The 27,918-nt window shown below is 46.5% G+C and overlaps 1 protein-coding gene across 3 annotated transcripts in view; it reads left to right on the top strand.

Moving 5' to 3' along the window:
* Positions 1–27,918, top strand: part of KCNIP2 (potassium voltage-gated channel interacting protein 2) — a 106,461-nt gene that overhangs the window by 34,674 nt on the left and 43,869 nt on the right. The window contains exon 1 of one of the 3 annotated variants that reach the window (XM_077930156.1): positions 20,761–21,561. The exons of the other annotated variants lie outside the window; for them this stretch is intronic. Within the exon in view, the coding sequence (XP_077786282.1) occupies positions 21,474–21,561 (88 nt within the window). The 5' untranslated portion in view covers positions 20,761–21,473. Of the gene's footprint in view, positions 1–20,760; positions 21,562–27,918 lie in introns of those variants that run through there. 3 annotated transcript variants of the gene reach the window in all.

Below are 27,918 nucleotides of genomic sequence, written 5' to 3' on the forward strand. Positions count from 1 at the left end.
GCCTTTGATTTGCTCTTTAGCAGTTCATTCCTGGCGTTTGGGGAGGCTTTTCGCTCTGGGGGCAAAGGAAGTCACAATGCGACAGTAAAAGCCATTCCCATGGAGATGGGGACCACTTTAGATCACACCTCCTCGCAGATTCACACACGTGCACAGCAAAAAGCAATGCGAACATAAGGGAATTAGCCGAACACTGCCTTCAGTTTATCAAGGAGCAACCTGTGCACAGTTTCAGGGAAGCCATTAATTTCTTGTTGTCACAAAGACACTGACCCTCGGCAGAGAGCACAGTTTGCAGTGGGCAGATCTTATTTTCAACGTAGAGCAAAGACACTCTTCACTGTGGTGGGAGCTCAGGGGACATGGGAGCAGGTTGGCTGCTCCTGTGGCAGCACCGCCTGAAATATGCCCAGGGTTTGGGTGGGGGATGCTGAGCCCATCTAGCATGACCCCTGAGTCACAGTTGAGTGTTCATACATTCACACACAGGGGTTTTTGTTTAGCTGTTGCTTTAGAGCAGGGGTCAGCAAACTTTTTCAGCAGGGGGCCAATCCTCTGTCCCTCAGACCTTGTCGGGGGCCGGACTATATATTTTGGGAAAATAATAATGAAAGAATTCCTATGCCCCACAAATAATCCAGAGATGCATTTGAAATAAAAGGACACATTCTACTCATGTAAAAAACATGCTGATTCTTGGACCATCCATGGGCCAGATTGAGAAGGCGATTGGGCCAGATCGGGCCCCCGGGCCTTAGTTTGCCTACCCATGCTTCATAGATAGTAGCCTGTTTCAGTTTTGTGATGTTATAGGCATGCCTCTGCCCGTCTTCGCCTAGTGTGCCGGGCCCAGGTTCGCTCCTCAGCTCACAAGCTCTGTTGTGCTTGTGCGTGTGTGTCGCACTTGATCTCTGAGCCATCCCCAGTGCCAGATACAGCCATGGAGCCCTCTTTTCCTCCTTCACCAGCAAGACAGGAGGCCTGCATTATTCATCCCTCCCCTGGTATACACTGCAGCCTTCCTTCCTTGCCTGACTCCGATCTAGGCTGACGGACGGAGAGCTTTCCCATGTACAGCCCTGAAATATTTAGCAGAACTGTCTGAAAAATGCAAGCCTGCCCGAGCAGCAACTTGTCTCACCCTGCTTACCCAGTACTTGATCCTTCCAGAGTGGAGCTCGCTAGCTTACCCAGACTAGCCCTGTGGCACCACCGCGGTGGGAGCCTGACCCTGACTCTATCCTCAGGCACCTCCATCTCTTGCTCTGAATCCAAGGGCTCAGAGGGAACTATGATGTTGGGGAACTGGTATGACTGACAAGAGGCTAAGAAAGTCTTAGTATCTCAGAGCTGGGGGGAACCCAACTACAGCACTCAAGATAGGAGAGGCTTCCCATCTCTGCTTGAAAACTTCTAATGTTCAGGGAAGTTTTTAATGTGTGACATTTTAATGTATTTTTAATCTTTGTTGGAATGGGACGCGGGTGGCGCTGTGGGTAAAACCTCAGTGCCTAGGACTTGCTGATCGTAAGGTCGGCGGTTCGAATCCCCGTGGCGGGGTGAGCTCCCGTCGTTCGGTCCCAGCTCCTGCCCACCTAGCAGTTCGAAAGCACCCCTAAGTGCAATTAGATAAATAGGTACTGCTTGATAAAAGGTAAAGGTACCCCTGCCCGTACAGGCCAGTCTTGCCAGACTCTAGGGTTGTGCGCTCATCTCACTCTATAGGCCAGGAGCCAGCACTGTCCGCAGACACTTCCGGGTCACGTGGCCAGCGTGACAAGCTGCATCTGGCGAGCCAGCGCAGCACACGGAATGCCGTTTACCTTCCCGCTGGTAAGCGGTCCCTATTTATCTACTTGCACCCGGAGATGCTTTCGAACTGCTAGGTTGGCAGGCGCTGGGACCGATCGACGGGAGCGCACCCCGCTGCGGGGATTCGAACTGCCGACCATGCGATCGGCAAGTCCTAGGCGCTGAGGTTTTACCCACAGCGCCACCCGCGTCCTAACCGCTTGATAGCGGGAAGGTAAACGGCGTTTCCGTGTGCGGCACTGGTGCTGGCTCGCCAGTTGCAGCTTCGTCACGCTGGCCACGTGACCCGGAAGTGTCTTCGGACGGCGCCGGCTCCCGGCCTCTTGAGCAAGATAAGCGCGCAACCCTAGAGTCGGACACGACTGGCCTGTAGGGGCAGGGGTACCTTTACTAATTTTTGTTGGAAGCCGCTTGGAGTGGGTGGGGAAACCCAGCCAGATGGGTGGGGTACAAATAATAAATTATTATTATTATTAAAAGGGATTCCACTACTTTCCAGTGAAGTCTGCTCCACTGCAGAACAGCTCGTCGTGTCAGGAAGTTCTTATTAATGTTTAGTCATCAATTCCCTTCATTATAATCTGAATGCTTTGCTCTGGGCTCTACCCTCTGCAGAACGGTACCCAGGGATGGCTTCTTCTCAGGATACCTCTGGGTCCCCCTTGGGTGAGAGTGGGGGAGGCAGAGGAAGCTGGTTCTTTGCATTCCAGTATGCCCAGTTTTTCATATATAAATATATATATAGGATTTTTGTAAGCAACAGGAGGAGGAGAAAAGGGACTGGATGGGAACATAGGAAGCTGTCTTACACTGAGTCAGACCATTGGGATATCTAGCTTAGTGTTGCCTGCACCAACTGGCAGTGGCTCTCCAGGATTTCAGAAAAGGTCTCTCCTAATCTTAAGAGATGCCGGATCTTGAACCTGGGATCTTTTGTATGCAATGTTGAGCTATGACCCTTCTCTCCCCGGTAAACGTCTGGTGGTTGAGGTGAGCGTCTGAGGGGCTGGAGAGTGAGAAGTGTTGGGGAGTGTAGCCTCTCTTAATTTCTTGAGTGTGTGATTTTGTGGTTTCTTTGGAGGGCAGCTGTGCTTGTTTGTAAAGAGTTTGCTTGTAGTGGTGGTGATGTTGCCTGTGTACTTCAGTATTTGTTTTTGTTTTTCTAAGGGGGGGGGTTGGAAATGCTGTTTGGGTAGGTTTGGGTTTTTTTTAGGGTCCTCCCCCCAAACTTCAAAATATGCCTGTATACATTTGGTGAGTCCTTCTCTTGAGCAATAGGAAAAAACTTTGCTCCATCATCTATATGAGACAGGCCTTTGGATATTTGGAGATGGCTATCATATTGTTACTTAAATCATCTCTTCAGGAAGTCCATAGAGAAGGACAAGATTATCCCTGCCCTGGGGGATAAGCATGAGCTACTTATCTGGATATTACACAGATTTACAAAAACGGGTGCTGTGATCCCAGTTGTTCTTCCCATTTTCCTGCTTTTCAGATGTCTGAAGCCACATGCACAGCATGTTCTGCCTCCACCTGTCAGAATTTTAACTAAGTTTAGCAAGCTGCTTCCAGGTTTTGTTTACTTGTGTGCCTGGTTTTATGCACTATTTTCAGTAAATAAACTGTTCATTGTTTGAGAACAGCTATTTTGCCTGGGGCTGTTGAAAAGCTTTCACTTGCTGATGGGTCTCATCTGTTTAGTACTATGTTAGTGGGACATACAATATTCTTCAGTAGGTTAGAAAGTTTTCCTGTGTTTTGAAATGCACAGAGCGCACAGAACTTCATGGCACTCCCAAGCCCCCTTTTGCTTGAGTGTTAAGCATGCGTCCCTGCCTGTTTGGCTACAAATGCGTGGTGGCATGTCACCTGAATCAAGCACTAGTAGGAAACCTCAGCTAGCTTATTCTGTCTTCCCTGGATTTGAATGTGAGAAACACCTTGGGCCATCTGAATCCACCCTCCAGGTTCATGATGGGCTCATCCCTACTTCCGTTCCCCCCATGTTTTCTAGGCATCGGTGCCCCCCCCCCCCCCGCTTTCTGCCGGAAAACCCGCTGCTTACTGCTGAACTGGAACAATCATCCATCCCCTTGCTGCCCCTTTCAGAGTGCTGTCCTAGACTTTGTAAGATCATAATGATACTAGATGCAGTACTTATATAGACATCTCGCTCTGAATCTACCCAGTTAGATCAAGAGAGAATCTGGCAGCTGGGGTTTCTTGGTTCTGCTTGGCGCAGCTGGAACTTGCTGCAAGATCCATCAGGTCCCAGCAAGAAACAGACAAGTGGCAGTATTCTCTGACTGGCAGGAGGGGAGTGCGCAGCAAGGCTGCGATCTTGCAACACAAGGGGCTTAATTATGTGTGGAAGACCATCATTTGGGAGGGAATGTTTGCTGCTTCTCCAGAAGGGCAGGGAGGAGGGAAGCCATGATTAGTTCTCAGCTCTTAAATTCCGGCACTGTGATGACATGACATATAATGACAGCACGTCCCATGTCAAAATGATTGCGAATCCTGGAGGCTAATAGCTATGCAAATAACCTCGTTATCTGCCCTATTTATTTCCTGGGCTTCACACTGCCTTTATTTAAGTGATGCTTCTCAGACTGTCGCTCCTAGAGAAGGTGGGAGGCAGTGTCATCACCATGGCCCTGCCGGGGCTGAGAAAAGATGCTGACTCCTGCTGAGGATCCCTTTCCTGGAAGAGAGGCCCAGAATCCAAGGGCTGCCTCCATACACAGTTCCTCCTTTGTCCTGCAGTCACACCAGGCAGCCTACCTAGTCATGGGCAGTACTGGTGTTGATAGAGCTCTGGGGGACCAGTTGGATAAGTGGTGCTTTTATCAATTAATTCATCAGCTGTGAGTTTAGAGGACTACACCAAAAGTTGTAGAGGTGCTTTATCTGCACGTGCACATTTATGTGCACACATAAATGTGCACGTGCAGATAAAGCACCTTCTCTAGCGACATGTGACTGACGTCAGCATGTCTCATGACGTGTGCGCACAGTGCATTGCGTGGGGGCGAGGTGGCGCATTAGCTCTTCAAAGTCCTGTCACGTTTGATGAAACGACCCATCAGATCAGGACCCAATATCCGTTTGTGCATTTGTGGAGGTAAGACTGCTTCCTTTTACATATCTGGTTCATAGATTTGGTCTTCAGGACTGTGATGGCCCAGGTCATATTTCTCAAGTATCCAATAAATCTCAACTAGCCCCACCTTTTCTCCACCTTTGTTTCTTCTTAGCTCTCCAGCTGTTCTAATAAATATTTCACTGCAAACAAAAACTTTGCATTCCCTGATGTTGGCTTGTTGGGATGCGCTTTTTGTGTAGCAGCCCAGATGGTGCTGTATTAGGAAGACGGTTTCTTTGCCAAGTCCTTGCCCCTCCGGGTTGCACAGACATTGCCAAATCTTAGGGAAAGAGCCTCAAGGGTTGTATCGTTGAGAGCAAACTCTTGTCATTAGAAGAGTACTGTGAACACATCTCGCTTGAAGCCTGGTGCTGCAATTCTCTTACTTAGGAGAAAGGAGCAGAGGGAAATTTGTTAAGCTCGCATTTGCACTCCTTGAACCAATATGCAAACTGAAGCATGGCTAGCCTTTGAAATTCTCACTCTTCTGATTTTTGCAATGCAATTTTCTGCCCCTAAAGTCTGAATTAGGGAAGAGTGTGCACAAAAATGCATATTTTACTGAAATTAACATTAAAATGCATTATTTTTTTCAGGAATTTGTTTGCATAACTGTGTGTATATTAGAAACAAACAGCATATAGATGTTTTTTATATTGGGAGAAATGTGTGTTACAATCTTAGCATGTGGACCTACAGAGAACTGATTCCTACTTTCATTTATGATGTGATAAAACCACAAAGAGATTATGTCTCTTCCCCACCTCATTTTTACATTTTGTATACTGATACTTTTCTTCTGACCATCCTCCTATGTAGTGAGATAGATGCCCCCATCTGGAAAATTGGAGTTCACCATGACCTGGAAAATGACTGAAAATAATCAGTCTCATCTCATTATGGCCATTTAGATAAAAGCTTCAGAACATTTCAATTGGGGGGGGGGGAGCCACCCCTTTCAGAATAATGTTCCATATTCCCAATATTGCGTCAGCAACTGCATCAGATTACCTCTGCTGTTTAAATGCATTTCTCTTCCTTTCTGATCTGAAATGGATGTATTTAGACATCATTCTCTCGCTTTCCATAATTGCTGCCGTGAGACTTCACCTCTGTTCTTCCAGAGTCAAAGTTGAGGGGGTTGCACCTCTCTCTGCCTCTCACCCTTTTAGAACTGCAAAGTTTTAGGGGGGGGGGGGATTTGTTTCTCATGTCAGTGGGGCTTGGTTTACGGGCTGATGGGAAGAACAACCTGCAAATGGATGATCTATTTATCAGTACCTGTTTCTCTGCCCCCCTTATACTTTATTGAAAGTTTAAAACTACATAATTATATGTGCTCGAAACATGGTGAGACATACATAAAAGAGAGAAAAAGAAAAACAGCACCCGTATAGAAGGGAAAGTACCGGTAAAAGGAGGAGGGGAAAACCTCCAAACTGTATACTTTACAAAGTTGTTGTTGTACTTCACCAGATCTTAACCTATTACAGTATTTGTAAGAATGGATTCCAAATATCACTGAATTTGTCCATGGCAAGTATGCATTTATATACAAGTTGTTGTTGTTATTATATGCAAGTTGTCATATGTTGCGAGTTTGTATATATCTTCAATCCAATCAAAGAAGGGAACTGCATTTTTATTTTTCCAGTTCATCAGCGTTTTTGCTGTGGTAAGGGCACAGAGAGTCCACCATATTGTCCTTTTGGGCATATAATTCAAAGGATATTTTGCTCTGTAGATGTAAGGTTGTTCTGTACAGTTCTGTTGTCAGTACAGTACTGTACTTGTTTCTTGAACCCAAACGCCATTGTTAGGTTTGCAGTGCCACCTAGTGACAACTATCTGTTCTGCAGCAATTCAGGACTAAAAGTTATTTCTCCCCTTAGCAAGTGGAGACTCGCCAGTAACTCTGCCCACCTATGTGATTTCCAGCAACTGGTATTCGGAGGCATAATGCTTCTAACAGGTCACTGGGTAGGGTAGCCACTCTTCAGCCACTGGAAATCATATTCATTTTTTTTTTTATAAAATTTTTTATTGCGTTTCTTTCCATAGTTTTGTACATTACAGACACATGCAATAGATACAAGAAACAATTTTTTCTTTTTTAACAATGCAAAAAACAACACACACAGAAAAACAACCGAAAAGAAAGAAATAGATACATTTGGACTTCCCCACCCCTTCCGGATCTGCGTTCTTTATATTGACAATGTCAGCAATTTGTTACCTTATTTCATACCTCGTTGTAACTTTCAATTGTTATGTATCCAAATTCAATGTATTATATCTCAGTTTTAATACCTTTAAAATAAACATAACATATTCAATTCAATTTGTCTCCTTTTCTCTTTTATCACTTATTTTACCATTTACTTAATCATAATTGCTAAAGCATAACATTTCCTGATCGTGCACTATCTTAAGATTCATACAGCTTGTAATATTTTTGCAAATAGTCTTTAAATTTTTTCCAGTCCCCCTCAATTGTTTCTTGATCCAAATCTCGGATTCTGCCGGTCAGTTCAGCTATCTCCATGTAGTTCATCAACTGCGTCTGCCATTCCACCAGCGTGGGCAAATCTTGTGTCTTCCAACTCTTTGCGATGAGTATTCTTGCTGCTGTGCTAGCGTACAGAAATCATATTCAGACAACTTTCAGACTTCTGAGAGTTTAGCAGGCTTTGGACGCACACTTTATTTTTTTAATTAAAAAAATCACATCCCAGGCATTTAAAAAACTTGTTTTCTGTGAGAATGGCACTCAAAGGCAATGTACAGCCAGGCATCAGAACATCATGAAACAGCATGAGTTAAAAAATGGTAGAACATTAATAAAAAAAACCTAAAAGCCAAAGCAGCAACGATATAAAACATCACACACTGCACAGTCACCCAGAGGGAAATGGCTTTTCAAGACAAAAGGTTTTACCAGCTGCTGAAATAACAGTAAGCAGCGAAGCAGAGCGGAGTTCCCAAGGAAGGATGCTCCGCAAAGGGGAATGCCACCTTCCCTGATCACGTCCAACCTTTCCTTCTCCCTGGCCTTACTTGAACAAAGGATGGGATGTGGAGCTGCTTACCTCCTGCTAATCAACAAGAGAATGGGAACAGCCACCCCCCAAAGTACGAAGGGTCCAGGCTATCTCAGGCTTTAATGATCAAAAACATCACTTTGAATTCTGAAATTCTGCCGCAATTTGAGTTTTGAAATATGCAGCCATTCCGTCTTAAGCCAAGTTCAGAATTGTGTGCTTTCTGTAGCCTGTTCCAGTTATGAGGCTGGCAACTGCAGCTGCAGCTTCCAACCTGCTTTTAAATTCCAGGCGATATTTCATGCCTGTCTTCATAGCCATGTGGGATAGAAACTTAAATGTTTTAGTAATGAAAGCTGAGATCCCCCCCCCCCCGGAAGTTTCCTTCTTTGTCCAGTATTGCATTCTTTATATTTTTATGAACTCCTGTGGAAGTGTGATACACAGCTCTGGCTGTGGTGCTTGATCTTTTTTGCTATACTCAGGGCAATTGGAACTCAGCTCCTAACTTTGCTCAGCTCTCCTGCCTGCTGTGCCCAGTAATATGCAATGTCCATGTTCAACCGCTAAAGTTTGGCCTCTCCACAAATGTAATCGTTCTCTGCAGTAGTATATCTGAGATGTATTTAAAAACACAATTGCTCTACCAGCTAGGAAGATACAGAAGAATTGGGCCTCACTGTGTAAATTCGCCTTCTACAGATATTCCAAGGGAGTAGTTTTACTTTCCTATTCCTTGTGTGTGTGTTTTTTGTTATAATTGAAAAAAATGTACATTAAAGTGCCAGCGCCTCCGCCTCCCTTTTAAATAACAAAAATCAAGTTTCAGAAGGGGTGAACATGGACTGAAGAGGCAACAGCTGGCAAACATGCATTTTTCACCTTGTAAAGGAAAGGCAGCTTTAGAAATGTGCCTGGGATTGGAGGAGCTGCTGTCATGTCAGGGAAGGGCATCAGAACTTGTAGGATAGATTACTGCAACGTGTTATACGTGGGGCTGCCGCTGAAAATGCTTTGGAAACTCCAGGTGGTGCAGAATTTGGTGGTCAGGTTGCTTACTGGGTAAGACGGTTTGAGCATAGCACAGTGGTACCTCGGGTTAAGAACTTAATTCGTTCCGAATTTCAGGTTAATTCGTAACCTGAAACTGTTCTTAACCTGAAGCACCACTTTAGCTAATGGGGCCTCCCGCTGCTGCTGCGCCGCCGGAGCACGATTTCTGTTCTCATCCTGAATCAAAGTTCTTAACCCGAGGTAATATTTCTGGGTTAGTGGAGTCTGTAACCTGAAGCGTCTGTAACCTGAAGCGTATGTAACCCGAGGTACCACTGTACACCAATGCTGGCCTGACTGCACTGGCTGCCACTTAGATTCCAGGCCTGATTCAAAGTGCTGCTTTTGACCTATAAAGCCTTAAATATCCCAGGACCGTAATAACTCATGGACCGCCTCTCTCCATTTAAACTGAACCAAACCCTGTGATCTCAGGCCCTTCTTCATGTGCCTCCTCCACGGGAGGTCCAGAGGGTGGTAACATGGGACCAGGCCTTTTTGCAGTGACTCCCCATTTGTGGAATGCTCTCTCCAAAGATGCTCACCTGGTACTTTCATTGCATAACTTTAGGGGTCTGGCAAAAAACAACTCTCTTCAACCAGGCATTTGGCTAATTAACATTCTTTGGCATTTGGGTCGGGGGTATTGTTTTGTTGTTGTTATTGTTATTTTTTTTGCATTTTCATGTTGTATTTTTATGTTGTGAACCACCCTGTGATCTTCAGGTGAATGGTGGTATATAAATTTAATTTAATAATAATAATAATAATAATAATAATAGCAGCACAATGTGTGCATTTGTATAAAATGCTGTATTACGGGTTGCAGATGAGAATGCTGCTTGGAGACTATATTGGCAGTGCTCAGAAACCAACTTGAAAAAAGAGTGGATGGTGGTTTTAACCAAGGCTTCTCAGGATCTTCCCAAGTCGGTGCTGCAAGTAATTAGCCTCTGGGGAAGGGGAAGCTGTTCCTCCCGGCTGGCATTTGAGCCAGAAACTGTTAAATGGCCCTTGAAAGCAAACTGATAAATCCCAGCACAACACCATGGGAACAGAGCAACTTTGGCTTTTTCCTATATGGACAGGGGTCAGCAACTGGAAGCTCATGAGCCCAAACAGGCCATTAAGGACAGCTGTCACCCCAGAGACAGAGGGGGAGACCAGGGGTGAAGGAAGGCGTCGTAACACCCGGGGCAGGCATCGCTACGTAGGGCGTGTGTGCGGCGTTGCTACGTACGATGCATGTGCCGTACGTAGTGACACCGCACATGCGCTGTATAGCAGTTTGCCGTTGGGATCCCTCCGTCACCGCTACAGCCGCAAACGGAGGATCCTCTGTTCATGGCTGCAGCCGCGAGCAGAGGATCCTGTCACCGTCCGTACGGCGCTAGAGTAGCACTGGCGGCAAACTATACAGCGCATGTGCGGCATCACTACATACAGCGCATGCGCTGTACTTAGCGGTTTGCCATCAGTGCTTGGATCCTCTGCTCGCAGCTGCAGCTGCGAACAGAGGATCCTCCATATGCGGCTGCGGCAGCGTGATGGCTGCTCGTGCCGCCGCAAGCCGCCGCAGGGTGACTTATTGTCACCCCCACAGACATGGAACCTGGGGCACACCGCCCCCCCCGCCCCCCCCGCCCCCGTTGCGACGCCACTGGGGGAGACTGGTGATGGTAGCAGCCATAGGTTTTGCTACCAGACCAGTCTGGGGACTCTGCATTCATCCATTATCCCCTCCAATGTTTCTCAAAGTGACCCTCCAGGAAAACTCATTGCAGACCAGGATATAAGTTTATGTCTATATCTGTGTGTTTCCATCTGCCTCCCCGCTGGTTTGGCCTGCAACTCTCACCAGCCGCAGGTGAAGTTCCTAGTTCAAATCTCACCTCTGGCCATTAATTTGTAGATAGCTTTAGGCAAGCCACTGTTTTGCCAGCTTCGGTGCTCCTCCTGAACCCACCTGCAACACGGGGATAAAAATACTGGCTCATTTTGCAGGGTTGTTACAATTGCGGCAAAATAATACATATGAAGTGCTTTGAACACTTGAAAGCACTACAGAAATCCTGCCTGTTGTTGTTGTTGTTATTATTACTCTCCAGGGCCTCTATCACTTTTTGTGTGCTTTTGTCATCCTGCTTCCTTCATTTCTTAGATCCTGGTGCCCCTATGGTAGTACAGTGGTGCCTCGCAAGACGAAAATAATCCATTCTGCGAGTCTCTTCGTCTAGCGGTTTTTTCGTCTTGCAAAGCAACCCTATTAGCGGATTAGCGCTATTAGCGGCTTAGCGGCTATTAAAGGCTTAGCGGCTTAGCGGCTAAAAGGCTATTAGCGGCTTAGCGGCTTAGAAAAGGGGGGGAAGCGGAAAAAAATCGCAAGACTTGCAAGACGTTTTCGTCTTGCGAAGCAAGCCCATAGGGAAAATCGTCTTGCGAAGCAGCTCAAAAATGGGAAACCCTTTCGTCTAGCGGGTTTTCCGTCTTGCGAGGCATTCGTCTTGCGGGGCACCACTGTATTTTGTAGAATCATGGAAGAGTTGGAAGGGATCCTAAGGGCCATCTAGTCCAGATGGCCATCCAACCTCTGCTTAAAAATCTCCAAGGAAGGAGAGTCCACCACCTCCCAAGGGAGTCTGTTCCACTGCTGAACAGCTCTTACTGTCAGAAAGTTCCCCCCCGAATGTTTAGTTGGCATCTCCTTTCTTGCAACTTGAAGCCCACTGGTTGGAGTCCTACCCTCCAGAGCAGGAGAAAACAAGCATGCTCCCGCCTCCATATATCCTTAAGATATTTGAAGATGGCTATCATATCTCCTCTGAGACGCCTCTTTTCCAGTCTAAACATACCCAGCTCCTTCAAGCACTCCTCATAAGACTTAGTTTCCAGACCCTTTATCATCTTGGTTGTCCTACTCTGCATAGCTTGTCAACATCTTTCTTAAACTGTGTTGCCCAGAATTGAGCACAGCATTCCAAGTGTGGTCTCACTAAGGCAGAACAGAGTGGTACTATTATTTCCCTTGATCTGGACACTATACTTAGCCTAGAATAGCATTAGCTTTTTTTGCTGCTGCATCACACAGTTGGCTCATGTTAAGCTTGTGGTCTGCCAAGACCCCTAAATCCTTTTCACATTTACTGCTAGTAAGCCAGGTGTCTCCCATCCTATATTTGTGCATCTGGTTCTTCCTGCCTAAGTGCAGAACCTTACGTTTATTCGGGGCCTTTCACTTAACGCCCTTTAAAAAGATAAGAAAAGGCTTTGGGTGCTGCTAGGTTCTTGCCAAAGTTCATTCTTCCATGACAGTTTCAAAGCTGGATTATAAAACTTGAAATCCAATTGATTGACTTATCTGATTCCCCACCCCCAGGATTTAAGCAATGATTGGTGCCTTCCCCCTGAGGATGTGGGATGTTGCAGAGCCCAGTGGTTTGCTGGTGTAAAAAGTGCCATACCTCATTGCAGAATGATAAAGAGGACTGGGACTGAAAGTCCCCATGTGGTTTCGGTCATCAATATTTTGCAGGCCAGGAGTGGCATGGTCCTGCGGGAGCCCCTAAACTGCCATGAGTTCATGTTTGCAAGGCCAGAGCTAGTTTTTCCTTGTAGCATTTTCCATTAAGAAGTGTGAATGCTGCTGTTGCACGGGGAGAGGCAATTTTCACTGTAAATAGCATGTTTAAACTGACAGCAAAATGTTATTGCAAATGCAGCCTTGGATCCCTTTATAATCAGGAGCAATGACTCTGGGGCAATTGAAATATTAAACTATGAGCATAAACACTTTGTGCCTAAGACAGATTTGGGAATAGTTTTATATTTATCTTTGTAATTAAACAGCAGTTCTATTTATGAGTCGACCGGGAAGCTAAAATAGTCTTGGCACGAGGCCAGTGGGGCGGCAGTCCTTTATATACTTTCCTGAGAGGGAGATCCAGTGAGTACGATGGGGGTTTTCTTCTGAGTAAACATAGAGCAGGTGTGCTCTGGAAAGTACAGAAGGGGTAGGACAGGAGGAGAGCGTTTATGGTGGGATGAGAAGGGTGGTTTCTTTCTTTTTTTTAAGAATAATTTTTTATTAACCGACCAATCACATCAAATCAAACCAAATTACATAAATTCCAAATTACACAGCTGAATTTTAAATTTTTGTTGGGGGTACCCATATTTCAAGTTCCGAAGGGGATCCAATCAACTTCTTGCTTCTTACTGCTGTTTTAATGTCCACAAATCTAACCTTATGATGTTCACAGTACTATCCAGTCCTTTCTTATTATTTTTCCACATCTCTTGTTGTTATTTTCATATATTTTTCTCTTTGTGACCTCTGATAGTCTCCACAAGCTGGTTAGAACATTTTGTAATCCTGCGTGGATATTATTTTTTTTATCCAGTAGCCATATCCAGACGTTTTCCATATAACATCACTTCCATACATCAAAACAGTCTTAGCATCATTAATCTTCACCAATCTGCCTCCTTTCTCAAAACCTCTGAGGAGATTCACCAGGAATGCAGTCTGAAAACAAGTCCGTTCTTCCTCCTGGCTATAAATCCTTTGGCAAGATGGCGACTCCAAATTAATTGCTGCTCCATTCCAAAAGCTCTTATTGCTTCTCGATCTCCATAAAGCATACTTTTGGTTAAAGTTTATCTCCACACAGACCTTAATCATCCTGCTTGGGTCAGTTCAACCGACGATTCTAATGAGGAGGGGTTCTTGTAAATCACATAGAAGGAAAGTAAAAAAGGTCCCCCCCCCCCCCATTCAGTCCCGTTGTCAACATACCCAGCCTTTGGTGTATCTTCATCGTAAAATATTCCTGTTTCTCCAACCCGTCGTCTTCTTTCGCAGAGGTCACTTAAATTAGCAGACTTCACTCCCCTTCTTCACTTGAAATATGTGCATTTGCTTCTTTTGTAATTAATTATTCCAAATTGCTGCAACTAGTGCGCGATCAGAGACAGCGTCCAGGAGAGCCGAGGTCCACACGGGGGCATTCTGCCTAGGGCCCTCACCCCCTTCTTTCGAATTAGGGGGTGATTTATGGGCACAGCAGGCAAGGGCAGTGTTCCCCATTTCCTTGGGGCAACAAGGGAGGCTGCCTACTCCCATAACAGCCTCTTAATTACCCCATGTGGGTCGGAGAGATGGTATTGTCGGCCATCTTCCAATGCGCCCCTAGTGGCCCCCCGAGGAGGATGGTTTCTATGGGAGGAAGGTAGTGAGAGAAGGACCACAGCTCAGTGGTAGCACATCACCTTTGCATGTGGTCAGCCCCAGGCACAATCTCTGCCATTTCCTGGGAGAGACCCTGAAGAGCACTTGCCAGTATAGACAAAGCACAGCTGGATGGACCAATGGCCTGCTTCAGGTACCTCGGTAGAGCATGACCCCTTAATTTCAGGGCCATGGGTTCAAGTCCACGTTGATGCCTGCGTTTGCAGGGGGTTGGACTAGATGACCCTTGTGGCCCCTTCCAAAACTTCAGTTCTGTGATTCTAAGACAGCTTCCTGTCTTTCTATGTTTTGACATGGCATGGTGCATAAAAAGGTACCTTAGATACTGAACCAGAGCATGGGTCTATCTAGCTCAGTATTGTCCACACTGAATGGCAGCTGACTCTCCAGGGTTTCAGACTGGAGTCTCTCCAAGCCCTACCTGGAGATGCCTGACCTTCTGCATTCAAAGCAGGTACTCTTCCACTGAGCTGTGGCCCTTGGTAGGTGATGTGCTAATCAGCCAAAAGGTGATGCTGCTTGCCAATGCCAGAAGAAAATAGGAAGGTGACTAGGTAGGACCCATATTTTAACTACACACTGTATGAAGAAATACTTTTATGAGACGGGGTGAACTCCCGTTGCTTGGTCCCAGCTCCTGCCAACCTAGCAGTTCGAAAGCACGCCGAAAATGCAAGTAGATAAATAGGTACCACTCCGGCGGGAAGGTAAACGGCATTTCCGTGCGCTGCTCTGGTTTCACCAGAAGTAGCTTAGTCGGTCTGGCCACATGACCCGGAAAAACTGTCTGTGGACAAACGCCGGCTCCCTCGGCCTGTAAAGCGAGATGAGCCCGGAGTCATCTGCGACTGGACTTAACTGTCGGGTCCTTTACCTTTTCCTTTTTAAGCAGCCTCACACAACCATAGCCCAGAGCATAGACCAAGCAGGAGCTCACCCAAATGGCAGACCCTCCAAGTGTCCCTTTTTTCTAGGGACAGTCCCGCATTTACAGAAGCCATCCCAGTTTCTGATTTGATCCCAGAATGTCCCTTTTTTCCTTAGGATGTCCCTATTTTCATCGGAGAAATGTTCAAGGGTGTGTGACCCCCGAGCCAAGGAGATAAGTAACTATACAACCTTTAGAAGACATCTGAAGGCAGTCCTCTATAGGGAAGCATTTTAATGTTTAATGCTTTGTTATGTTTTTATATATGTTATATATGTTGGAAGCGGACCGGAGTGGCTGGGGCAACCCAGTCAGGTGGGTGGGATATTATTATCATTATTATTTTTAAGGAATAGGACATCTCTATTTTCACTGGAGAAGTGCTGGAGGCGGTCATGTCTGAGATGCATCTGTATCTGGCTGGGCCCAATATTATGGCCGCCACAAACTGATGCCTTGGTTAAAAGGATAGTAGTACTGCCTTCTTCCACTAGATGTGCTCCTCCTCTAATACTTGCTAGGTAGCTGAGAAAGCCTTTGAGCAGAGGTGTGCGTAAATTAAAAAGGCCCTTCCTGTGCTGTCATCCACAGTGTGTTCTAAAAACCACTTCTCTGGCTTCTTTAAACAAAGGCTTGGTAGCCTACAAAATACAAAAAACAGGGAGCAAAACTGCAGCTTCGTTTCTGGTCCTCTCACCTTGAAAAAAGGGTATTGTGTAGTGTTGGGAAAGGTTTAGAAACAGCAACCTAAATGATCAAGGGAGTCGGAGCAACTCCCCTGTGAAGAAAAGTTGCAGCATTTGGGACTTCTTAGAGAAAAGGCAAGAAAGAGGCACCATGCTAGAAGTTTATAAAACCATGCGTGGTATGAAGACAGTGGATAGAGAAAAGCTTTGCTCCCTTCTCTTACAACACAAGAACTCATGGACATAAAAATAATGCTGGAAGATTCGGGACAGATAAAAGAAAGTGCTTCGCCCAGCGCATAGTTAAACTATGGAACTCGCTCCCAGAAAAGGCAGTGATGGCCACCAACCTAGATGGCTTTAAAAGAGGATCCATGGAGAAGACGGCTATCGATGGCTGAATACCAGTTGCTGGAAGCCACAGGAGGGGAAGAAGAGTTTGGATTTGATATCCTGCTTTATCACTACCCAAAGGAGTCGCAAAGCGGCTAACAATCTCCTTTTCCCTTCCTCCCCCACAACAAACATTCAGTGAGGTGAGTGGGGCTGAGAGACTTCAAAGAAGTGTGACTGGCCCAAGGTCACCCAGCAGCTGCATGTGGAGGAGCGGAGACGCGAACCCGGTTCACCAGATTACAAGACTACCGCTCTTAACCACTACACCACACTGGCTCTTGTGTTTGAATGTTGCTTGCTGGTTTCCCACAGGCATCTGGTTGGCCACTATGAAAACAGGATGCTGGACTAGATGGGCCACTGGCCTGATCCAGAAGGCTCTTCTTGTATTTGATCAGCCAGTGTACCTGCAAATATGCCTTCAAGTAGGCTAGAACTGAGATCTTCAGGAAAAGAAAACCCATGTTGGGTGGTTTATTAAATACTCCCGGCCATGCAGGGGAGGCCCAGCTATGACGAGCATTGCCTTCTTGTGCCTCCTGCTGCTGTTCTTCCTGCAAAGGATGTCACTGAGCACCAAGATAAACAAAGACTCCCACAGAATGCTGCACTCTTACATTCTTTTTATTACACAATCTAGGATGACTACCACTTCCTGTTTCATGGCTGGCAGCAGCACCTGGCATCCTTGGGCAGCTGCCAGAGCACCAGCTGCCTGGCAGGGGGCGCCACTAATGCCTGCTCCAGCCCCCACGTCTTCATCCTGGCACTTCCAAGAAGCACCAGGCAAATGGGTCTGCCTGCTGATTTCATTTCCCACAATGCCCCAGCGGAATCTTCAGTCCAGAGGCATTGTGGTCAATTCACATGGTGGCTCAGCCCAACAACCTGGCGCTGCTTGGCTGGTGCCCACTGTCACCAGGTAAGGCGGGGGGAGGAATTAGTATACAATAAACTCAATATGCAGAGTACTGACAGTGAGCAAAGTGTTGTTTGTATTCACACGCTCTACTGGTACTCTGTTGACAAGTACTCATGTATATTTAGCCTAACTTGTACATCTCTCTTTCATCTGAAAGTTCATCATTGTAAGGCACAGTTATACAGGGATGTATGCGTTGATCAGACATGGCATTCTCCACATGGTGTGTGCGCGCAGGCTCAGACCAATGGGCCAGAGACTTGCTCCCATGACTCCTTCTAGAATCTATACACTGCAGGGAGAGTATAACTGTGAACTGTGAAGAGGCTAGAACAACCCCACTTCACCCATAAGCATGCTTAGAAGCAGTAGGGAAATCCATACTTGATTATCACTCTCAATGGGAATCAAGCGGCTGTGCAGGGGGCTCCTTCAAAACGTGTGATGTTTTGACTGTAAGCACACGGAGAGGCAGATATCTGTGACTACCCTCGTGTAGCGAGCCAAGCATTGCCGTGCATGGGAATTCAAGAAAGTGGAGAAGTAGGGAAAGATTGCAATGCTCAGCTTTTGTGGCAGCTGAAGTCTACAGATTGTTGATTCTCTGTGTGTTCAGAGCTGCTGCACCAGGGAGTTTTTAAGCAGACGCTGCACAGTAAGCTTGTATGCCATCCCTTCTTGGTCTTGATCTGACCCCATAGTGAGTATGGCATGGTGGTCTTGAGTCTGCCTCTAAGCTAGGAAGGATCAGCGGTATAGAGAGGGATGTGTGTGCAGACTAGTACATGATTTGAGGATATTCTTGGGCCACAGAGATGACCCTTTCTCAGACATGCACAACTAGCTAAAGACAAGCTTCCACACTGATGCAAGGAGGTTATCCCTATGTCTAAGGACCAAGATTTTGGCCTTGGATTGGTTGGAGTGTTGTCATAGGTAGTAGGTTGTCAGATAGTCAGTCAGTCAGGGATGGTTTGCTGAATTGGATCAGGACCACAGTGTGAGTGGGGGGAAGAGGGCCTTAACACTTTGCCCCCACTGGTCCTGCTAATGGCAACAGGAGGAATGGCAAAGTGTAAAATTTCCCGCAGTGATGACCATCAACTTGGCTGACTTTAAAGAGGATTTGACAGCCTGTTGTACCTCCAACTCCTATCCATCCCAGACAACATGGTCAATGTCCAGGGATGATGCAATCAGCATCTGGAGGGTCATGGGTTTCTCACCGCTGGTGTATAGAGACAGTTGATGATCTGAGAGTTGCCAATGTTTATCTGTTTCTTTGAACAATGTTCAGTTCAGTTCTGTCAGGGAACTGCTATCGGAGCCAGAGGGAGAGGGAGGGCTCCAGAGGGATTCCGAAGAGCGTCCCGGGAGGGAGAGAAGCAGCACATCTTCTGGGGAAGGAAATCAGCGTAACACCAGCGGAGAAGGGGGGCAGATGGGGGGAATCGGCAAGGTGGCTCCAAGACTCCTCGCCGGGAACCAGTGGGGAGAGCATGGGTCCTCCAATGCCCACACCCTCCCTGCGCAGAAGGCTTCCGCGCAGAGAAAGTAGGCGGAGACTAGGCGTCAAAGAGCTTCTTTGCTGGAAGAAGTTCAAGAAACGCCCACTAACGGATTCTGCCAGCGATTGAGACAGCCACGGGCGCGTGGCTGTCCAGACAGAAAGGGTTCATTCAGGCAACCAGCCAAGGGTGGCGTTGATTTACACACAAGCAACCCCTAGAACCATTACAAGTTCAGTTCAAGGTTTCCCAACAGTCAGGGGGGAAACCTAACCTCCAACTGATACTCAAAGCCACATGACAACAGGAACATAACAGGCTTATACCAGGGAAGATTATTTGTCTATCTAGTCTAGTATTGTCTACCCTGACTGGCAGTAGTTCTCAATGGTCTTGGGCAAATCCTATATTGTAACTGGAGATGCCAGGGATTGTACCTGGAACCTTCTGCATGAAACACATGTGTTCTACCACTCTGTTACGTTCCCTGCTAAATTTAGTGTACATGCAACACGAGCGTACCTGAAACATGTTGGAACTGGCTCTAAGTCACGTGGGCATGTAATAACAACATACTTCTAAAATTATCAGAAAGGCTTTTTTCCATGAAAGAGATCCATGCTTGGATTTAGCAGACTCCTATGTGTTGTTTGGGAGATTCTGTGGTGGGAGAGACAAGGCTTGTTCTCCCAGGAGATTATGTAATATATTTAACGACAAAGCTCAATTGTTCTTAATGTAGGTTTGAACGGATGTTCAGTTTTGTATAGGTTGCATTTGTTTGTGTTTTGGGTTAAAGTGTTGTAAGCTGCCCTATGAACAGTTTTCTGCTGCAAGGCAATCTATGAATGTTTGAAGTGAATAAATGAAATCTGTACTCTGTCTTTTGTAGCTTTTTAGAGCATCTAAAGCAGTGCCAGGGAAGCTGCAACTCTCAGGATATTTTTGGACTCCAGTTTTCATCTGCTCACAGCCTTTCACAGCCAGTGGTGAGGGAAGATGGAGTTGAAGTCCAACAGCATCTGGAGGGTCACAGGTTCCCCACCTCTGATTTCTGTGCTTTTATTTGCTTTCCCCAACTAAACCTCTGTTTTTGCTAAGGTCTGGCTTGCTCTGGGTTATTCACAAAGCGCATTTGCTTATATAAGTCTCTGAACACTTTAAGCTACTGTGTGTAATACTCTTCAGGATAAGAAATGGGGTAAAACTGAGTAAGAAAGTATGTCACCACATACGTACTGTATATGCTTTGCTTGCGTATATGCTTTTTCCAGGTACTTCTGTCTGGTGTCCACTCATTATCTTGCTACCTGGATCTCTATAAGGTAATGGCAGTGAAAGCCTGAGTTGTAAAGGTGTGTATGAAAGCAGATTCACCATCTCTTGCATTCCTGCATGTGTGTGTTTTTTAAATATGCTAGCTCTTAGCAAGATAACTATCTTGGGTTGTCTGGACAAGTTACTTGGTTTGTGACACCTGCATCACCTCTCTTACACGCCATGCAACAAAGCCCCATCCATTTGCCTGTTATCTTCAGAAACCAAACTCTGCCGAAGTGTAATAAAGGATGTCGCTGCAAACTGTCAAAAGCAGCGGGCACAACTATAGGTGTGTGGCCAGCCACCACCCCCTCCTTTGGGGCTGCCATTCTCCTTCCTAGTTGTTAACCCAGATCCTTTTCAGATACAGAGGCAGGTGGTTTTGTGGTCCACAGCTGCGTCTCTTCCTACCTCTTTATTTTCACCCAGCTGCAGCTTTCCCTTGTCACTCGCTGATGTATCGCCCTGATAGTTTGAGGAATTACGTTGCCAGCACTCCTTTGTTTGCACAGAGCCAGATGTGGAGCAGTGCTAGGCGTCTGTCTCTCTGCCCTGTCCTGTGATGCTTCCCCCACTTTGATGGAAAAGGCACATCCTTGCAGTCTGCAGGAAAGGCGTTAGGAGGAGGCAGCGCCCCATTGGCCAGCAGGACCTGTGGAGTCAGACCATTGCCATGCCAACCGACACTGCCTGTGGTTTCCCGGGAGCCTGTTGTAGAGCGCTGGGTGTGGCAGAGGAAGATGCCAGGCAGAGCAGGGAACCGAAGAGGCATCTGCTGCCCAACGTTGCCTGGAAGGGGACACTCCCCCAAGGCAGGGCATTGCCAGCTGCCCCCCTTCATGGAACTATGCGACTGGCTGGGAGAGCCACTTAGCACTGCCTCTTTTGTGGTTCTTGCTTCGCTGTCCACTCCTCGCTGCTTCTTCCAGCAACTTTGCTGCACGGAGGAGGAGGAGGAGGAGGGTCCGAGGAGGGAGCGTCGCTTGCGTGTGTCATTGGAGAAGCTCGCAGTTAAGACAGCAGCAAGCCACTCCGTGCTCAGCTTTGTCCTGTGCTACAATTCTTCCAAGTTTCAGAAGCCCTCGAAAGTGCTGGGACTTTCTGAATCTGGATGGGGAGCACAGCTCTGGGCGTGTCCCCTTACTGGCAGCCGCTGCTCTTGCGGTGACCCAGGCATTGCCTGTGCCACCACCAATCCCAGCGGAATTATCTGAGCACAAACCTCCTCCTCTTCCTCCCACCTAGCCCTGCTGTCTGTCTGAGATCAGGGGGTTGTTCTGGCTCGGATGTCTGGGCACGGTCAGAGGCAGGAACAGAAGGGCCCCCTACTCCTTGAGCACTTCTAGTTCTCACCCTGCCCAGGGAGTTGTTTTTCTGACCGGGGGCCACCCTGCCACTGTGTATTGGCACCATGACTCACTGCCAGCGACGGTGCAAGAGGCAGCTGGGGCGGGCGATCCGTTTCTTCTACCAGCTGGTCACGGGGACCCTGTCTCAAGGTAGGCTGCTTCTGGGCTTCTGGTGGAGGGGTGGGCTCTGGAGTTGGCATGGCAAGGAACTGTGGCAGATGGCTAGAGATCATGAGCATTTTGTGGGGTGGTCTTTAAATGCATGGGCTCTGCAGTGAAGCACAAGGGGGGAGCAATCTTTCTCTCTCCCCGCCCTTTAGTTGTAGGTCATCCTGCCTCTTTGGAGTAGGGGAAGAAGAAAACAAAATTTATGTGGCTAGTCCAGAATGAAAATCGCCTGGGGATCCTGGGCACCAAAATGACATGCCTGAGAGATGATGGAGTCACGCTGAGTTTCAGTTGCGCCTCCACACATACACTTCTGTTCTGGTTCAGGGCCAGGACCCCCCCCATCAGGTCCTTGGAATTGGTGGCTGGGTTTTTCTGCAACCTTGCTGGGAGCTCCAGGGCTGGCTGGGAAGAAATCATTCCTGCATCACACCCTTTTCAGAGTCTCTTGCTTTAAACATGAGCATATCTAATGTGTTGGCTCCCACGGCCCATTTCCACCCCACCCTGTAAAAGGCCTCTTTGCAGAGAGATGGAAGCTCTGCTCTGCAAACAGAATTATATGTACCCAGCAGAAGCACCGAGAGTTGGACTGGAGCCCATTACTTCGTATTGGAGCTGATGCCGTTTGATCTGTGCACCCAAACTTCATGCTTATTGCCTGACCCAGAAAAGCAAGCCTCAGGTGGTTGAGCTCGAGCAGAGTCCAGCGTTATGCAGAGATTCTGGGCTTTTTTCAGCTTTTTCCTGTCCCAATGTGCAACAGCCTTTCTCCATTCCTTCAGTGTCCTGTGTGCTTCCCAGGCGTAGGTTTGGGGCAAAGAGTGAGTCATGATTTAAGTGCACATTCTAATGCAAGGATGAGGAGCCTGTGGCCATCCAGATCTTGTTAGATTCCAGTTCCCATCATCAAGGCAAATAGTCAGGGATGATGGGAATTCTACTTCAACATCATTTGGAGTACCACAAGTTCCCCGCACCACTTCTAATGTGTGTTAAATCTTTTCTAGTTAAATCTCAAATGGTTCTCCTCTGGTGTCATCCTTTCCTGATCTAGAAGCTCATTGAGTTGAGGAAGAATCACAGCCCCAACATATTCCCTCTGCTTGTTGGTCTCTAGAATTCAGTGAATATTCAAAGGATTTCTGTCGCTGGGTCAAGTTGCCCAGTGGAGGTGGTCAAACTCGCTTTCAGCTCTCCCCTACTAGACCTGGGCTCAGTATTTCAAGATGGTACTTCCTCCTGCATTCACTGTCCATCCCAGCCTATTTCTGGACCCAATGAGTGGCACATTGCTCTGAAGCATGGAGCTGTCTCTGCCATTTCCAGAGTCACACGCAACAGTTTGGTAGGATGCTAGCACTGATCGCTGAAAATTTGAGGAGCATCAAGGGCTGCATTATGTATCTCCCAACTTCACTCCCTAGTGATGCTAATTCTGTATTTAGCGGATGCCAGTCTTGAGTTTTGTAAATTTCATTGTGATAGGTGTATCTTCTTGAGGAAGGCAGAGAAATAGCCTAACTTGTGGATGGACTGAATATGGGTGGAACTTAACTGCCTGCGGGAGATGACGACGATAGCTCTGGTTTACCATGAGGACTTCTTGAAGTTAAGCCCAGTTCTTGGAGAGTGAAGTTGAGATTCTAGATGATGACAGGACCTTTGGCTGAAAGTGTGCTTGCTGTAATGTTGATCTCAATATCCTTGGGAGATAGCAATGATACCATTTATTGTTTAAGTACCTAACCCAGGGGTGGGGAACCTGCTGTCCTCCAGATGCTGCTGGACTACAATTCCCACCATCCCTGACCTCCAGCAACATCTGGTCCTCCATCCCTGGTTTAATGTAACTGAATAGTAATGACTGAAAATGTATTCCAGCTCTGAACTCCTTGTTCTCCAAGCCCCATGCTCTGTCAGCCACACCACACACTACCTGATTGCCCAGGTAGAATGAGGACACCATCGGTTTTTCTGCCCTACTTTGCCAGTTTCCCATACTATATGTCAGGAAAGTTCATTTCACAGCTGGGCATCAGAGCTTAGGTGCATATTCAGGTGTATGTTCATAATGCATATTCAGAAGGATGCATTTTGTCCTCTGTGCCAATGGCTGTAGCACACAAGTCCCTAAAACTGGTATGTTAGAGTCATCCTTGTGTTTGCCTGAGGATCAAGACAAGTTCCTCATGGGCCATGCCTCAATTTTCCTAGGTCATGCAATAGGCATTTATGGATACTCAGGAATGAATAACTTTACTTTACTCTGGAGTCAAGGCACTCAGAATTTGTCAGTCTACCTTAGCTCAGCATCCATGGTTGAGGTTTAACAGAGGCAAACAGAAACAGAATCATCAGGTTTAGCCAGCAGCTTGTGTTCTTCTCAAGATTTAAAGCCAGTTTGGCTTTATGCTTTATGTTTGGCTCCATGTTTAACAGGTGCACCCATGCTTGGGTGGCAAACACCAGAAAATATGAATTCTGGTATTCTGATTTAGTCTGTGCCAACAGTTCACATGTGAACTTTTTTGTTTGTTTAAAAGTAGCACTTTTAGGGTGCTGGACTGTCTCCACCCAAGTCCCCTTTGTCCACCCCTTTCACTGCTGTTCACGGGCTTTTTGCTGCCTGATCAACTGATGTTCCAGGGTCAGTTTGGGGGGGGGGGAGGAAAAGCATGTATTCAGCAAGATGATGTCATGCAGCCAATTTGATTTGGCTGTGTGCAAACACTGTCAAGCCAATTCATAGCGAGAGTAGTGTTTCCTGCATCACATTATCCTCACTCTCAATATGCTCTGGGGATGGCAGGGAGAGTGCTTATCAGGGCGGTAGGGCCATCACCCCTTTTAACACCCACCCCAGTGGAAAAAGCATTTGCAAAAAGCCCTTCTTCCTGCCACACACACATTTTGTCTCACCCTAAGTGCAGTGTCGTTTGTTCCACCGTGTTGAAATCCTTGTGAGAATTGGGATATTTCCAATCAAATACTGCAGGTGCAAAGGGGAAAGTTGGCTTCTTTGCTTCCTGTTAAAACAAATGGAACCCCCCCCCCCTGGACGTCTTTCCCTGGCTCTGCCTCTTTAAATGACTCCACCCGTTCATGGAACATGCTGCTCAATGGGGCTTGCTCCCCTAATGTTCCTACCTGATACAAAGACAATGTAGATTAAGAACATTTCCCCTGTAGCTGGCTGCAGACAGTTAATCAAATTGCCCCAAGAAAAGAGAGATTCAATTTGTGTAAAGGGTGGAAAAGAAGATTAACTTGGTTCAAAACAGAATATTTGGTGTGAGGGATCAACTGGTATCCTCGCAGCAGCTTCTCTAGGGACTGACCGAATCGCAACAACTAGGCACTTGATGTATCAGCCCGGATTTGCTGAAATCTTGGACTGCCAAGAAGAAGAAGAATAGACTTTATTTGCGTAGTCGACAGGCCATAGCATCAAAGGACAAACACCGTCAAAAATACATTACAAATATAGTTACCATAAAATCTTATGACCTATTAAAACCCTAGGTAGAAGCTGGATTATCATTCATCAATGACCCTCTGTCCCATGGGCGGCGGCCTTTTCTCTGGTAGATTGTTCCAGGTCGGTTAAGTAAATAGACCAGCCAAATTGAAAGATTATAAATATAACCTCGGAGGGATGGTCAGGACAGGGAGAAAGATAATAATAACCAGATACAGATAAATTTGGACTGCCAATATTTATGCAACATCCTGCATAAAGTGTGGAGCTGGGTGGAAGGTTTTTGCATCTATCATGCCCCCCTCCCAGGCACACATGTTTATTAGTTGAGGGGGTTTGCCAGTGGCCTGCAAGGAAAGGTACCTCTGATTCAAACTCCAAGCTCAGGTGGGTCTGATGTCATCTCTCTTTTTCTGCAAGAATAAAAACCTGAATTTTGGCCACGAGAATGTGACTTTTTGGACTCTACCATAAACAAGAGTATCATCTAATATTAAGAAGTGAGAAGATGCATTTTTTTGTTTTTATGTTAAAATTATATTACCTTTAATGCAATTTGTTTTCTTAAATGCAATGCAAGTTGTTACCATATTTCCCCTTAGGATTCAAGGGCCTGCACCCTTATTATTTGGTCTGCCAGTGCTTTGTTCCTGCTCCAGAGGAGCTTCAGTGGTACTAGGATACAAGCCTGCTTAGAGTTTGACTCTTTCCCCATAAAACCTTTGTACTTAATCTTAGGGCCTTAGTACATCATTTTTATCATGCATTCATGTATTCATAGTGCTACCTAGGTGGTCATACACAGTCCCACTTCCAATACTGTTTGAAACGTTTGCAAACGTTTTGGGGTGGTCACACTGCTGCATTCCCAATCAGTGCCTATCCTATAACTTCCTGCTAAAATCCCATAACTTATTATACCACCAACAAACTGGTTTATCTTGTTGCACTGTAGCCCCTCCAATAATGTGGTAGCATTGGGGAAGCATTGCAGAACAACTAATGAAGCAGAATAAACCCACTGCTAATGGACTATTACTGTGTCAAGAGCAGGTTGCATTAATGCATATGAAATAAAACAGTCTGGACGGGTCTCTAGGTGTGCAGAAGCAGATTGTGGCTAATGAATGAAAGGCACTCTGCACATGCCCTAAGGTGCTCTCTTCTGTATTATTCATTCACATGCCATTAGAGCTGGGCCCAGTCCAAATAAAGCACAGACTCTCCTGTTAAAAGTGCCCTGGAATGCTCTGAGCGCCCTGTGACACTGGGCGAAGAGAAATGATTCTGGATCAATTAACCAGATTGAAACAGTAACATCTGTAGCCGAAAATAGCCTTTTGTCAATATTTGGCTGTGCTTTATTAATAATCAGCTCCCACTCTGATTAGCAGCTCTGTAATAAGATTCAGCTGTGACCTAAATTTAACTCTCCTAATGGATAAAGCAAAAGAAGAAGAAGAAAAAGGTATTAGCCATCATTAGATCAGCCTGACCAGGCCAGGTAACCTAGGTGAGTGAGCTCCCAGCTGCAGGAAAGGGCACCCATGTCATCAGTGATGAACCCTCATTTCCTGAGCATTGCCTTAGCTGAACAGACGGCGCAGGCAGATTCAAATTCTGTAGGACCCACGTTCTGCTGCTGGCTGAGTTGCGTTTTAAGGAATCTGTTGCTGTTATATAACTATGAAATGGTCCATGTGATCCATTGCCCTATTTCAGATAGAAATCAAAGCAGGGGTGTGTGTAATTAACCCGTAACTGACAGAGATGGGATTGTGTTGGAATATATATATAATATTTATGCTGTTCAGATAAATAGGATCCCAGGGCAGCTTACAATAACCAGTAGTAGGATTGTAAGCCTGAGGACAGGGACTCTCTAAGAAGACATGGCACAGAAGGAAAAAGGGTGGGGAGGGAGGAAGGAAACAGCAAGCTCAGGAACCAGTTCTTAAAGTTACAGTATTTATAACGCAGTTATATAGTTCTACCTACAGATTCTGGAGAGAAGCCCCTCCCTGGAAGTGCTCCCTCCTCCTCAAGGTTATACTGTATCTAGGAACAGAGCAGGTGGAAATGTTTGTGTCAAGAGGGCAGGATTGTTCTTGGCACGCAGTTCTTCCCTCAGTCAGCTGATTCGAGGACAGTCAGAATCCTAAAGAGAGGCCTTGATGGAGTTGCCTGCCTCTCTTGCTGTTCCCTGCGGTGGTTCTGGCTGTCTTGGCAAAGAGCAAGCTCTTCCTGGGAGCACCTTTTCCCTCTCTAGATCAAATCGGGGAATCTGCCGAGAAAGGACAGAGTGTTTTGTGATGGTCTTGAACAGTGTGGTATCCAGAAAATGCTGCCTGCATTTTTGGCTTATTTCTGGGGAAAGAGCGATAAAGGATGCTCTGGTGTCCAGAGCCTTCAGCTCAAATTCTCCAAGTACCGCCAGTCTCCCTTGGGCTTGCAGAAGAAGGCAGCCATCCTGAGTTTTGGTTTTTTAAAAACAACAACACCTGAATGCAAATGGCTTTTTGTGATCTGGCAACCCATCCTGCACAGTGCTTGATGGGGGCAGGCTGCAGAGTATGACTCCATGCCCTTGGGTCATGGGGCCACACATTCACAATGGCATGGAAAATTAGTGGCTGTGCTTGAAGTCTTGCCGATGTGCAACTCTGTCTGCTATTTTTACCCAGGCAGGTGGGTGACTGTTTAATTTTAGCTCAGTGCCAGCACTGTCTCGCCAGGGAACTGGTGTGTGTGTGTGTGTGTGTGTGTGTGTGTTCACAGCTTTCTTTTACATATAGAGGGAGATAAGTGGGGTGATGACACCTGGTTCTTAGACTCTGACTGCGTGCAAAGGTGACAGC

The sequence above is a fragment of the Podarcis muralis genome, chromosome 6, assembly GCF_964188315.1.
Source record: "Podarcis muralis chromosome 6, rPodMur119.hap1.1, whole genome shotgun sequence".
In the NCBI taxonomy this organism is placed as follows: Eukaryota; Metazoa; Chordata; class Lepidosauria; order Squamata; family Lacertidae; genus Podarcis; species Podarcis muralis.